This window comes from Mercenaria mercenaria, chromosome 2, assembly GCF_021730395.1.
Source record: "Mercenaria mercenaria strain notata chromosome 2, MADL_Memer_1, whole genome shotgun sequence".
Taxonomy (NCBI): Eukaryota; Metazoa; Mollusca; class Bivalvia; order Venerida; family Veneridae; genus Mercenaria; species Mercenaria mercenaria.
The window spans coordinates 88133646-88145984 of record NC_069362.1 but is presented as its reverse complement, the minus strand read 5'-3'; the positions used below and the strand labels follow the sequence as shown (position 1 = coordinate 88145984).

General features: G+C 35.2%; 1 protein-coding gene across 1 annotated transcript; it reads left to right on the top strand.

The window, feature by feature from the left end:
- The first annotated feature begins 331 nt into the window (after positions 1-331).
- LOC123562346 (uncharacterized) lies at positions 332-1249 on the top strand. The gene has a single exon (XM_045354987.2). It carries the CDS (start codon positions 332-334, stop codon positions 1247-1249), a length of 918 nt encoding a protein of 305 aa, XP_045210922.2.
- The last annotated feature ends 11090 nt before the right edge of the window (positions 1250-12339 follow it).

Here is a 12339-nt window from a genome sequence, read left to right as displayed (position 1 = left end):
TGCTAACGATGAAGTGTTAAAATGGATAAGTGAGGGTGTTAAGTTTCCCTTTAGTGAATCTATTTCTTCATTCTATTTTGAAAATCGGGACTTTAATGATAAACAAACTAATTTCATTTCATCAGAAATCAGAACTTTATTAGTAGAGGGTAAAATTGTGAAATGTAATTCAAAGCCTAGAGGGGTTTCACCTATTAACTGCGTTCAGAAAAAAGGCGGAAAATTTCGGTTAGTCACAGACTTGAGGTTTTTAAATTCAAAATGTCATACACAAAAATTCAAAAATGAAGACATTAACTGTGTTATTTCAAATATCAACAAAAGTGATTACATGGTTACTGCGGATCTTAAAGATGGTTTTTTCCATGTGCCTGTACATGTGGATCATCAAGATTATTTAGGTTTTCAATTTGACAATGTGTATTATAAATGGCAAGTTCTACCATTTGGGCATTCATGTAGCCCTTTCTTCTTTGCAAAAACTTTACGTCCAATTATTGACTATTTGCGTTCATTGAATATTCGTGTGGTTGTCTATGTAGATGATTTCATTGTGCTTGCTCCCAAAGATCTAATAGAAAAACATAAAAACATTGTTTTGAGTACGCTAGAGTCATTAGGATTCACGATTAACTATAAAAAATCATCACTTGAACCAGCATTGAAAAAAGTGTACCTCGGGTACATAATTGACAATTCCAATAATAGAACAGTTATCTCTATCGTCGGAGAACGCATAAGTAAATTAAAGCGTTTAATCAGGAGTACAGTGAATAAACAATGTGTACAAGCTAGAACACTTGCTAGAATAGCAGGACAATGTGTCAGCATGTATAAGTGTATTTTTCCAGCAAAATTATTGCTCAGAAATATATATCGGCTATTAAGTACAAAAGTTTCTTGGTCGGACAAGTTAAAGTTGAATGACCCGTGTATAAAAGATTTACAGTGGTGGCTTCAGTCTATCGACGGTTGGAATCGTAAGGTTGTATATGAGGAACCTATAGACTTGCAGTCGACCACAGACGCGTCCAAATTTGGCTGGGGCGGATGGATCAACCACTCCCTACAGGCACAAGGGTTCTGGGACCCCTGGGTCCAGAAACAAAGTTCCAATTACCGAGAACTGTTAAGTGTATTAATGTGTCTAGTGTCTTTCCACAATCACCTCGGAAACAAACATGTACAAATATTATCAGACAATGTCACCACAGTGGCGATGATAAATGGTTTGGAGGATCGAACCTAGCATTAGACAGTCTCACAAGGGCTATTTACAGGTTTACAATCCAGAGGGGAATTTCAATATCGGCCAAATTTTTAGCAGGGAGGAACAACGTCAGAGCAGACAGGCTATCAAGATCAACTTACGAGTGGATGCTTCATCCCCAATTGTTTCGTTACTTAGATCGAGTATGGGGTCCTCACCACGTAGACAGGTTCGCGTCGATGAACTCAACGCAACTTCCAATTTACAATTCCCAACATCTCGACCCATTCACGTCAGGGGTGGAAAGCCTTCGCGCAGGGCTGGAGCAATGTCAACAATACGTGAACGCCCCATTTCGCGTTACTTCCACGAGTAATCGAGAAAATAAAGTGTCAGAAAGCCTCCGCCACTCTTATTGCACCAAAATGGACGGCACAACCGTGGTTCCAAGAAATGAAAAAGTTACTGGTGGCGCCACCTATCCACCTCCCTCTGTCAAGGCGGACAGTTTTTCTCAAAGAATCGTGCAGAGCCACTAAAAAATCGCAAATGGAATCTTTTCGCGTGGAGAATATCTGGGCAACTCGCTTAAGATGTTTAGGTTGGTCTCCCAGAGCAGCTAAACAAACAGTACATTCTTTAGCCGAAACTACTTTGTGCACATACAATAATATAATTCAAAAGTACATTGAATTCTGTGACAAGAAAAGTGTTAATTACAGAGACAATTCATCCACTGCAAATATTGCAGAATTTCTGTGTCATATATCAGACGCTTCTGAAAGACCCGAGTCTGTTTTAAAAACTTCAATCGCAGCAATAAATTTACTGTTCGACTCATTGGGTTTGTGTTCCCCCGCTAGAAACGATGACATTACAAAACTAACTAAAGCACTCGTAAAAACTGGAACTACAAAGCCGATGCAGAGGAATAAGCCTATGCCTATCAAGAATTTCGTCGAATTATTGGAATCCATGGGAGATAATAAGGAATTATCTATTCATGATCTTAGAATGAAGGCAATAGTTTTGCTAGCTTTGACAGCTATGACGCGTCCTTCGGATCTAGCACCCAAAGGCAAAGTTTTTAGGCCTGATACCTTTGAAATGATTCCTTTAATCATGCGAGTAGAAGATATAGAATTCAATGAAACTTCTATGACAGTTCATTTTCATGGGATTAAAAACGATACAAATAGACAAGGTTTTGAGGTCACAATCCCAAAATCAACAGATGAAGCTATAGACCCAGTGGAATGTTTAAAGGTATATATTGATAGAACTAATCAACATCGTAGGGATATGAAAGTGCACTTTTTCTATCGTTACCCCGCGCCATATCAGGCAATCAAGGCGGATACTGTGGCTAATATTCTGGATGAAGGAATTAAACGCGCAGGTCTTTATGATCAAGGGTTTTCGGCTAAGTCATTTAGGCCAACAGGTGCTACTATGGCCGTTTCTATTGGTAAACTGCCAGAGACAGTGATGAAAATTGGTCGGTGGAAGACCCAAGAGGTCTTTATGAATCATTATGTGTATGGCAGAGTGCCGCAAAATTTCACTGATGGACTGCTTAAAGCAGATAGACAGTGACTTGTTTCTTCAGTAAGTTCGGTTGCATGTTAAATAGTTTTCCGTTTAATGTTTCTGCTGTAAAATTATAAGTTTCTTTTACACTGGTGTACATATTCCAGTCGTCATCGTGAAAGTATCACTGTAAATAGATATTGTTCAACATATTCATCTGTAACTCTAAACTCAGCAAAGTAGAACAACAAAAACAGTAAGTGACCTTATAACGGAGATTTAATATAAAGCGTAGTTATACAGAACTAGTTTTTGTTGTGTGATTCGTCTTGTCCGTACGCAAGGCTTTTATGGTTATGGATATTCACCTATATTCACAATGGAAATATACCGGATACACTCAGTGAACCTCTAGACTATACTCAGTTGCTGTTGGGACCTAGGCTTATGGCAAGCACAGCAAAGTAGAACAACAAAAACAGTAAGTGACCTTATAACGGAGATTTAATATAAAACCAATGTTTGCATATTCTTTCTCCTGAAATAAATTAACCTGTCCCCAATCTGAGGTTTAATAATGTTGAAAAAATGAATTAATTACCTCAGACACGCTACAAAACATTGTTACGTTAAAATGACGTCATCGACGTCATGATGTGATGTGTCAGTTACCGTAGCAAAATTTTAATGAGAGCAAATGCGTTGGAAACATTGAAACATGTGTTCCGCGACATATATACTTTAAGCTGATATCAGAAAGCTAACGCGCATACTAATATAATTATCAACTACGCAGACTACTACGGATAACAGTGGACCCGAAATAAATTGAAAGGTATTAAATATCCGTATAAATTTCCTTCTTCTTTCAATATAAAGTGCCTTTGGTGGGTTAGGGTATTATACTTCAAACCTGGATGAAAATTTAACTTGAAGCGACTTAAGATTGCAGTAGCTGAAATATTACATAACACAAAGTGCAATAAACTGCTACGGTTTAATTAATTTGAATCCACTCTGGTGGCAAGTTATACCTTTATACAGGAGCATTTTGCGAGATATTAGACACCACGCACAATGTGGGAGAAAAAAATTAAAAATATGACGGGTTTGATATTTGTCACTTTTCTAACAAACATTTAATGGCTTTCCATTTGCTATCTCTTGAAGAAATTCAGTTTTAGAAGTGTATCACAGACAGACGGTATGTGTCATTTTCGCTTACCATGTGAACATTCCGCAGTCGACTGCTTAAAGGACCAAGGAAATTTATTAATAGCACGGATAATACGGTATGAGGAGGCCATGAGAAATACTCAGTGGAAAACATTTGTCGTGCGCTAACAAAATTGCTTTACCTATTATTCACTGTGTGAGGGAGGGAGGATGATGCTTGCTACAGTCAGTGCAAGAAATTTTATTTTATAATGGTAAAACTACTAGCTTTTGAAATAAGTCAGTGTCACTAAATGCATTGATTTTATTGACTATGTGTCTTGGTTCCTGAATTAATGTTTCAGCGTTCGAATGATTCTTGTGATCTCTGAATACTTTACAGTGCTAAATTTCCGTCAAGTCGTCTGCTGTGTGTTCTAAAATAGAATTATTGACTGAAAAGTATGTAACACCAGAAACGAATATCAATATAGGATGGTTTTTAAACATGATATATCGGCCTGAATTTGGTAAAAGATAAATTCACCTGTACTTCGGGACAATATCTAAATTATTATTACTGCCATAGTCACCTGGGGTTTAGTTTACTATTAGTCACCAAGGGAAAGCAGTTTTATCGTTGTCCACTGGTGTCAAACACACATATATATTCAAAGTTATACAGTTTTCCATTAACTACATATGCAAACTGTTAATGCATTGATCTTAATGATAGCATCTCCTCAGTTTAGTCAGGGATGTCTATCTGTCCGTTTATATGACTGTTTGGTTTAATTTCTCTACACTTTTAGAACATTTTCAAAATTTCAGTACAATGAGTTAAAAGAAATACCGTCGTATAAACTTTGTGTTTATATAAAACAATATATTTAGCAGTATTGATACTTCTGCTTTTAGGAATATTGAGTCCGTCATACGTAGGTCAGTATAGCAAAGATTCGCACATTTGTTGTATGCTATACACGAGCAATAACTAGTTTTCTGAACTATGACGCTCCGTACAAGGTGTAATAATTTTCCGTCAAGTATTCAAATTTTCGTTCCATAAGCACAATAGACGACGGGCGCTACATCAGTAGTCATAAAAGTTGAAATGTAAGAGTAGCAACGCACAGCAATCACATTCAGAGTCACATATAAAGACAACTAAGGATTTAAAATATGGGACATGTCAACCTCACACATACACAACTAGTTAGTCAAGACTGTGTTAATGTAATAAGTTTCTGAAGAGATAAACTCCAACATGAGTGACAAAATACCATACTGTATAAAGTAAAACAAGTAAATTAAGCCAATAAGAGGTATCATTACACTATTGTACTCAATAACTTGCATGAAGAACTTAACTTTTAACAAGTTGTAAGACAAAATTCCGTGCCCTATTACCTTCCCAACCTCTATCATCTGTTTATTTATGTTTTGTAGGATTGAGACGGAAAGCATCACAGAGTCTCACACTTGAATAGTCTTCGCATCATCAAATAGAGAAGTGTAGAGACTAACAGAGTTTATGGATCCAGTAGAAAAGAGCTTTGATTAATTGTCATAAATTATAACTTTATAATTGATAGATTTATTAACGTTTTCTTTCACATTATTTGTCAGCTTAGGTGGTTATAAATAATAAATTGTTATGTACTTCAATTTAATATTTAATGTATTTGTGCAATAAATGTGCCATATTGTGATAATATTGCTTGATATTTTACAAGCATGAGCTAAAACCAAACTTTAGTCGAACTAAGATAAATCCCTTTCAATTTTGTAATTGTAAGTTTTGGGCATAAGAGGTAACAAGGAGGGGTTTGGTATACAGAATTTTATGCGACTTTGTATAGTTTTAAATATATTCTTTTCCATTTTGATAGAGTGTTAGATTCTGCATTTTCTTTCCGACAACATTGCTATCATTATCATCAATGTTTTGAGTTATTTTCAAACTTTATACATGAATTACCGACTCCTCTCTAATCAATAACCTAAAATTGCCAGTTATAATATGACCAGCCTAAGTATAGATCCGAGAACTGGTTAATTACATATTTAACTGATATTAGATGCTCCCGAATTCTTAAAATATATATCAATAAAATCGTTTAAAAATACTAAGAAAATCTGTCAATTTTATTCCTATATTTAGGAAAGATGATTTGAGACATTTGTTTTTCTCTGTGACTGTTGCGACTACATGTGTTGTTAAATTGGGTAAGGAGTCAGACGTTCTACACTTCCACATTTGCGCCATGATAACGGTACGTTATAGACCTACGCTATACATGTATTAGTCTCAATATTAAAATGGCGATTACTGTAACTGTCTTTACCTTTTATTAAAGGTACTGTAATACAATCTGACGTGAATAGAGCATGGGACAAACAGTTGCTAGGGGACGTGAGGAGTGTTACACATTATTGTTCATGCACAAACTCAGACAACCGAGTTGACTATCATTCTGTTTACTTTCTTGATGTTCTTCCAAAAGTATTTTTGTAGATCAAAATTGATCAATTTGGCATGCGAATCAATTTTTAGACGGTGACATAAATTGCTGTTGAATTATTTTCTTGCATGTTTGCATTATTTAGAATCTACACAATACAACAATTTGACGACTTTGACTTTTGTAGACACAAAGCTAAAAATTAAAACAGTCATATCAATTTTTTAAAACATTCATTACTTTTTAAAGATAACCTCAACATTCTTTGAAACGAAAAAATGCGAGGTCAGAAGAATCCGCAATTTAGAGCTACTTTTATTAGCTAATACAAGTACATGTAAACCAGAACTTACTCAAATTAAGATAAACAAGCAAATTCGATGAATTGGTATCCCCCGCCGAAAGGGATTGTGGTGAAGAATGGCAAAAATATATCCGGCAAAAAGTTAAGGATGTAAGTAATAAGAAGCAAATAATTTAATTAGTCAAAATCAATTTAACAGAAAACAACATTTAATGTTTAATTAAAGAGTACATAATAAATATATGATACTTTGATCCTGACTAAGGAATTTATTTTGAATGGGATATGCTTACTGTAATATGCTTAGCTTTTAAAATTAAATGCAGTTCATTGAAATGTAAGCTTGAAGTTTAACTGGAACGAAATATTGTCTTTGAGTGGTTTGGCACCAGGTGTTGCTGTTAAACATGTACATTTGTATATAAAAGAACAAATTTCCTTAAGAGAACACAATCAAGTAAGATATCTTGAACATGGCTGAGGGCAAGGTTTGTGCAGTCACAACTTAACATGAAGGTTTGAACATTTTTATAAAAAAAAATAGGAATGAAAATATATATATATATATATATATATATATATATATATATATATATATATATATATATATATATATATATTTATTTATTTATTTATTTATTTATTTATTTATTTTTTAGGGGATGGGGGTGCGGGGACTGGGTGAGGAAACAAAATTTCACATGTTTATTATAAATATTGATGGAAAATTAAAAATGGAAAAAAATGGTTGAAGTGGGGGGGGGGGGCAGAGGATGCATGATCAGTGTAGGGCATGACAGGGTGGAGGAGCGAGGTGGGGGAATGGTACAACTTGTATGTTGATAAATATTCATGGAAGGTTTAAATAAAATCTAAAATAAGGAAAGAAAAAAAATTTCGGGTGGGGGGGAGGGGGCTTGGGAGGGGGAGGGGTGTGACAAAGGTAAGTGTGTGACCAGGTGTGGGTGCACAACTTCACATGTTTATAATAAATGTTCATAGAAAAAGAATGAAAGAAATTTAATGAAATTCTGCCAAATTGTAAGTTTGTTATTTACAAATATGTGGATTTTTAGACAATTAAAGGGCAATAACTCTGAAATTACAAAAGAAATCCGTACGAAATTGTGTGTGCACAACCACATTAAAGTGCTGTAACTTCTCTTTAAGTTTCATAGTTCAAAGTCAAATATATCAAAAGTTATGATGCAGAAATTGTCATATCTATAGATCTATAGTACCCTATATAGTTAACACTAGAAACTTCTAAGGGCCATAACACTGGTGTTACTTGGGCATTCTGACTGAAACTTGATGGGCCCCATAACCTCATAGTGGTGAACATGTATATGAAGTTTGTTTGCAAAAAAAGTCTAAGGAATGATTTTTTCAATTTTTTTTTTGTCGGGGGTGGGGGTGTCGGGAGGGGGAGGGGTGTGATCAAGTTAAGGGGTGACCAGGTGTGGGTACACAACTTCATGGTTCATGGAAAAGAATGACAGAAATTTAATGAAATTCTACCAAATGATAAGTTTGTTATGTACAAATATGTAGATTTCTATACAGTTAAAGGGCAATAACTCTTAATTTACGAAACAAATCCGAACGAAATTGTGTGTACACAACCACATTATGTTGATCTAAATTCTGTTTAAGTTTCATAGTTCTAGGTCAAATATATCAAAAGTTATGATGCAGAAATTGCCATATTTATAGTACCCTATATAGTTAACACTAGAAACTTCTAAGTGCCATAACTCTGGTGTTACTAGGGCAATCTGACTGAAACTTGACGGGCCGCAAAATCTCATAGTGTTGAATAAGTATATGAAGTTTTATATAAATATTCCCAACCATTTCCTAGATATGGCTTCGGACGGACGGACGGACAGACAACGCCAAAAACTATATCCCTCCGACTTTCGTCGGGGGATAATAAAATAAAAGCAAGTCAAAATTCAATTGGATTAGGCCATGACTTAATTATTAAAAGTATATTATTATCAAGCTTGTATAAATTTCAACATACTTAATGTTATACTGAACAGAAAACTAAAATTATAACATATTTGAGAAGGAAATTGCCGAACGATATAATATGCGCGCTCAGAATGTTTATCCTGACGAATATGAGTCAAACTTAATTACTAAAAAGAAAGCAAGTCAAAACCAATTTCTCTCCTGAAACTTTAGAATTATTGCTACACGAGTATAGCTTGGCAAAAATAACAAACGTGACACATAAAGAAAAGCACTTCAAATAGCGTATTGATGGCCGAAAACAAGATAGACACAAATACATATGTGAATATTTTGAAACCAGTTCTAGACAATATGTTTGACCAACTGATAAAAGTTGTTAGACCAGATACTAGTAGATTACATATTTGGGACATATACCATTTCGTATTTGTTTTATCAGAAACCAAGTGAGCTGCCGCCGCAGTGCATGAGTATAGTATCTAGTTTATAATTACAGTGTTGAAGCTTTCTCAAGACTAGAGGAAGTACGTTTGGTTTGCTCATCCCCCTTGTCATGAACCATAAGAGATGACAGTTTGTAGACCCAAACAACAACGACAAAATTCCAAGAAGAATAGCCACATTCACAGAACACTGGCGCCCATATATACAGTTATACAAACGAACGCAGTAACGAAGTAACAAACAAACAGAAAACATTCCGGAAGTAGGAACACGGTAGGGTACCGCCTTGGAATGGTCAGTGGCACAAACACCACTAGCCAAACCTTACTGTTTAAGCCTGATATTGTGCTATATAACAAAACATAGTAAACAAAATTACTCCCCGCCAGGTAAATCCCTAACATACTTAACAGTAATCACAATAAAACCGTGTAAACACGAAATATGCTCATGTAAAGATATATAAATCTATACCCCTGGCACCATAAGCATTTGTACTTGCAGAACCAAGAGCACTAAGAGAAACATCATTAAGCGCACGACGAACCAGGCCTGGGGACAAAAATCAAAATTTTCCCAAGAGAAGTATTTAAGAACTAACTACTATGGAGTTCCTCATCTTTCTCGTCATGGCAAAATCATACTGTAGATCTGTATGCTTCTCTTTTATTTCCCCAGTGTAGTGTAGAATAACCAACGATCCAGGTTACTGAAAAATATTATTCGGAAAGCCAAAAACATTGAATCACTTAACGAATACAACTAAGATATGTATGGGATTACCCTCTACCTTTCTTTCCTAATGATGTCATGCGGTACACTTTGGTGTCTAGGTACGCTGCTGCGCCAATATGGAAACTGTGTGAAAGTAGGTAAACAGACACTAAATATGAAAATGGCACAAAAATGGTAGTTGCATAATGGCGGATTCAAATAGTTCTCAGTTTTTTTTTTTTTTTTTTTTTTTTTTTTTTTTTTGTTCTGTAGAGCTATTTTCCTTATTTTCTTTGCAATCTATTGCTGAAATCACAGAACAGATCTATGCTTGACATTTAGGAAGCATTTTTTTTTCATAACGAAACGATAGCTTGACAGAGTTTGTCATGGAATCTTATGTCATACACCACCACTACAATTGGGGTCTAATCTTTAGCTGATTTTGAAGCGAAAATACATTTATTGCATCAAACATAACCGCACTTTTCTTTTGATTTTTATTCAGCACTGACAATATCTTGCAAGAAAATGTAAGTTACAGACATTTAAAATGGGTCCTGAAGTGTGTTGCAGCCATTAAAACATTGTTTATATAGAATAAAGAAGGCCAGCTATATAGTGTGTTTATTCAAATTATATGTTAGCTGGGAAACCTAAATGTATCCATCATGTTCTAAGAACACTATTGAACTGGTATCTTAACGGTTCTCATTTAAGTGCGAAAGAAAACGCTACTTGGTTTCAATTTACTGTATTCCAACAAGGGCTGTACTTGGCACAATTTTGGAGTCTGATATTGTTTACAGAGTAATTACCTGAGGTGAACCACACTGATTATGTTTTGATTGAATAAGGCATAACAAGTCTCAAATATGTAAATTTGATGTCTACAGACCTTAATGGATGGCTGCAATGTGATGGAGATGAAAGAGCTTATTCACCGACACGATCGACAGAATGCTGCTAAAAAGCCTTCTAAAGCGTAGCTTCATACAATATAGCAAACTGATGGTAACACAACACAAAGTTTCCTTAGTATCTCAATAGTTAAAGGTAACCGAAGGTCCTATGCTTGTCATTTTCTTGTAATACCATCCATTATTTATTTGGATGTAAAATAAATTTGTTGGATCACCCTAGTTTTTATGAAATAACCACGCAATATAGAGGGAAAAAACAAGGAAGAATAGCCAACAGGGAAAGCCACGTTCAAAAAACGCAGCCTCCCCAAAGACACACACGAACAATTGTTGCACACCATACACAAACATGAACACAAAAGGACAAAACAAACAAATACAGGAACACACTGGGGCACCGCCTTGGAACGGTCAGTAGAAAAACCACCACTAGGGAGCTTAAACCGGTTTATGGTGCACCTAACCTCACTCTTACCCCCACCATGTTCCAAAGTCACAAGACAGTGTAAATGAGACAACCGACTCGTGTAAGGCCGTAAGTGTAAAATAGCGCAATATACTACAAAATACTGCAAATGAGCAAGGTGGACTGTTATGCTCTTTTTAAATTACACGACAATCCTTGTGAAGCCAATGACTCAGCTACCGTTAATGTTGATACTTACCTAACCTACACTGTGCTTCGCCAGTTTTGCATCGTATCCTTTTTTGCTAATACTTCTAATATATTATATAAATATTTTATTTATGTTTATTTTATTTTCCGTAGGTTTTGAACTACATCCCAATGGTATATGGGATGTGTCTGACCAAAATTAAGACGTGTTTAAAGTTTTGTGTTTTATTTCTTTAAAGTTCGAACAACCTGACAGTGGTAAAATTTATAGAAAGCCCACAGCGTGACAGCGGTAACCCTGTTGTAACAACACTTTTTATATAAAAATGTATATTCTGACTTTATAATTTATATATTGATCTACGTGATCTTGTCTGCTTTAGTGGCGATAAATAATCAGTTTTCGTGGATTCTTATTCATTTTGGAATTTATTTATGTAGTAAATTTGTAATATTATGATAGTATTGCTTGATGTTATTCTTTCAGAAGCTAAAATTTGCATCGCGCTTAGAAATACCTCGTTTGATTTTCAAAGTGAGAGCTAGGGTATAGGAGCCAATGTGTTGCTAATTGCAATAAGATGTCCAGCGGAATTTAAGTCACCTAAGCTGGAGTTCTGAAACCTTAAAAGCACATCAGAAATGTCATTAGATAACTCAGAAATATGCTTTCTGTTAATTAATATGTTACATTTCAAGCATTGAAACACAATTTAATTTAGAATATGGCAAACAGACAAATTGTCACATCTTAACAAATGTTTCGTATTTTGTAATTCTGAAGGCTAAAGCAATACAGATGATACTAGGGGGATCCAAAAACGCAATGCCTTCCGTTAGACCCTGTTTTGACCAAGGTTCTGACCAAGCCCAATATCTCATTCTGTTGTCTAAGTAAATGCCATAGCCAATACCTGGCTTATCGGTAAAAAGCTGTATATCGGAATTGTTCAGTCAAAGTTTACAGTGGATAACCGAAACACCATTGTAATTGG

Bases quoted from the DNA above. Each gene is read 5' to 3' on its own strand.
- LOC123562346 (XM_045354987.2), top strand. From the start codon at position 332: ATGGTTACTGCGGATCTTAAAGATGGTTTTTTCCATGTGCCTGTACAT.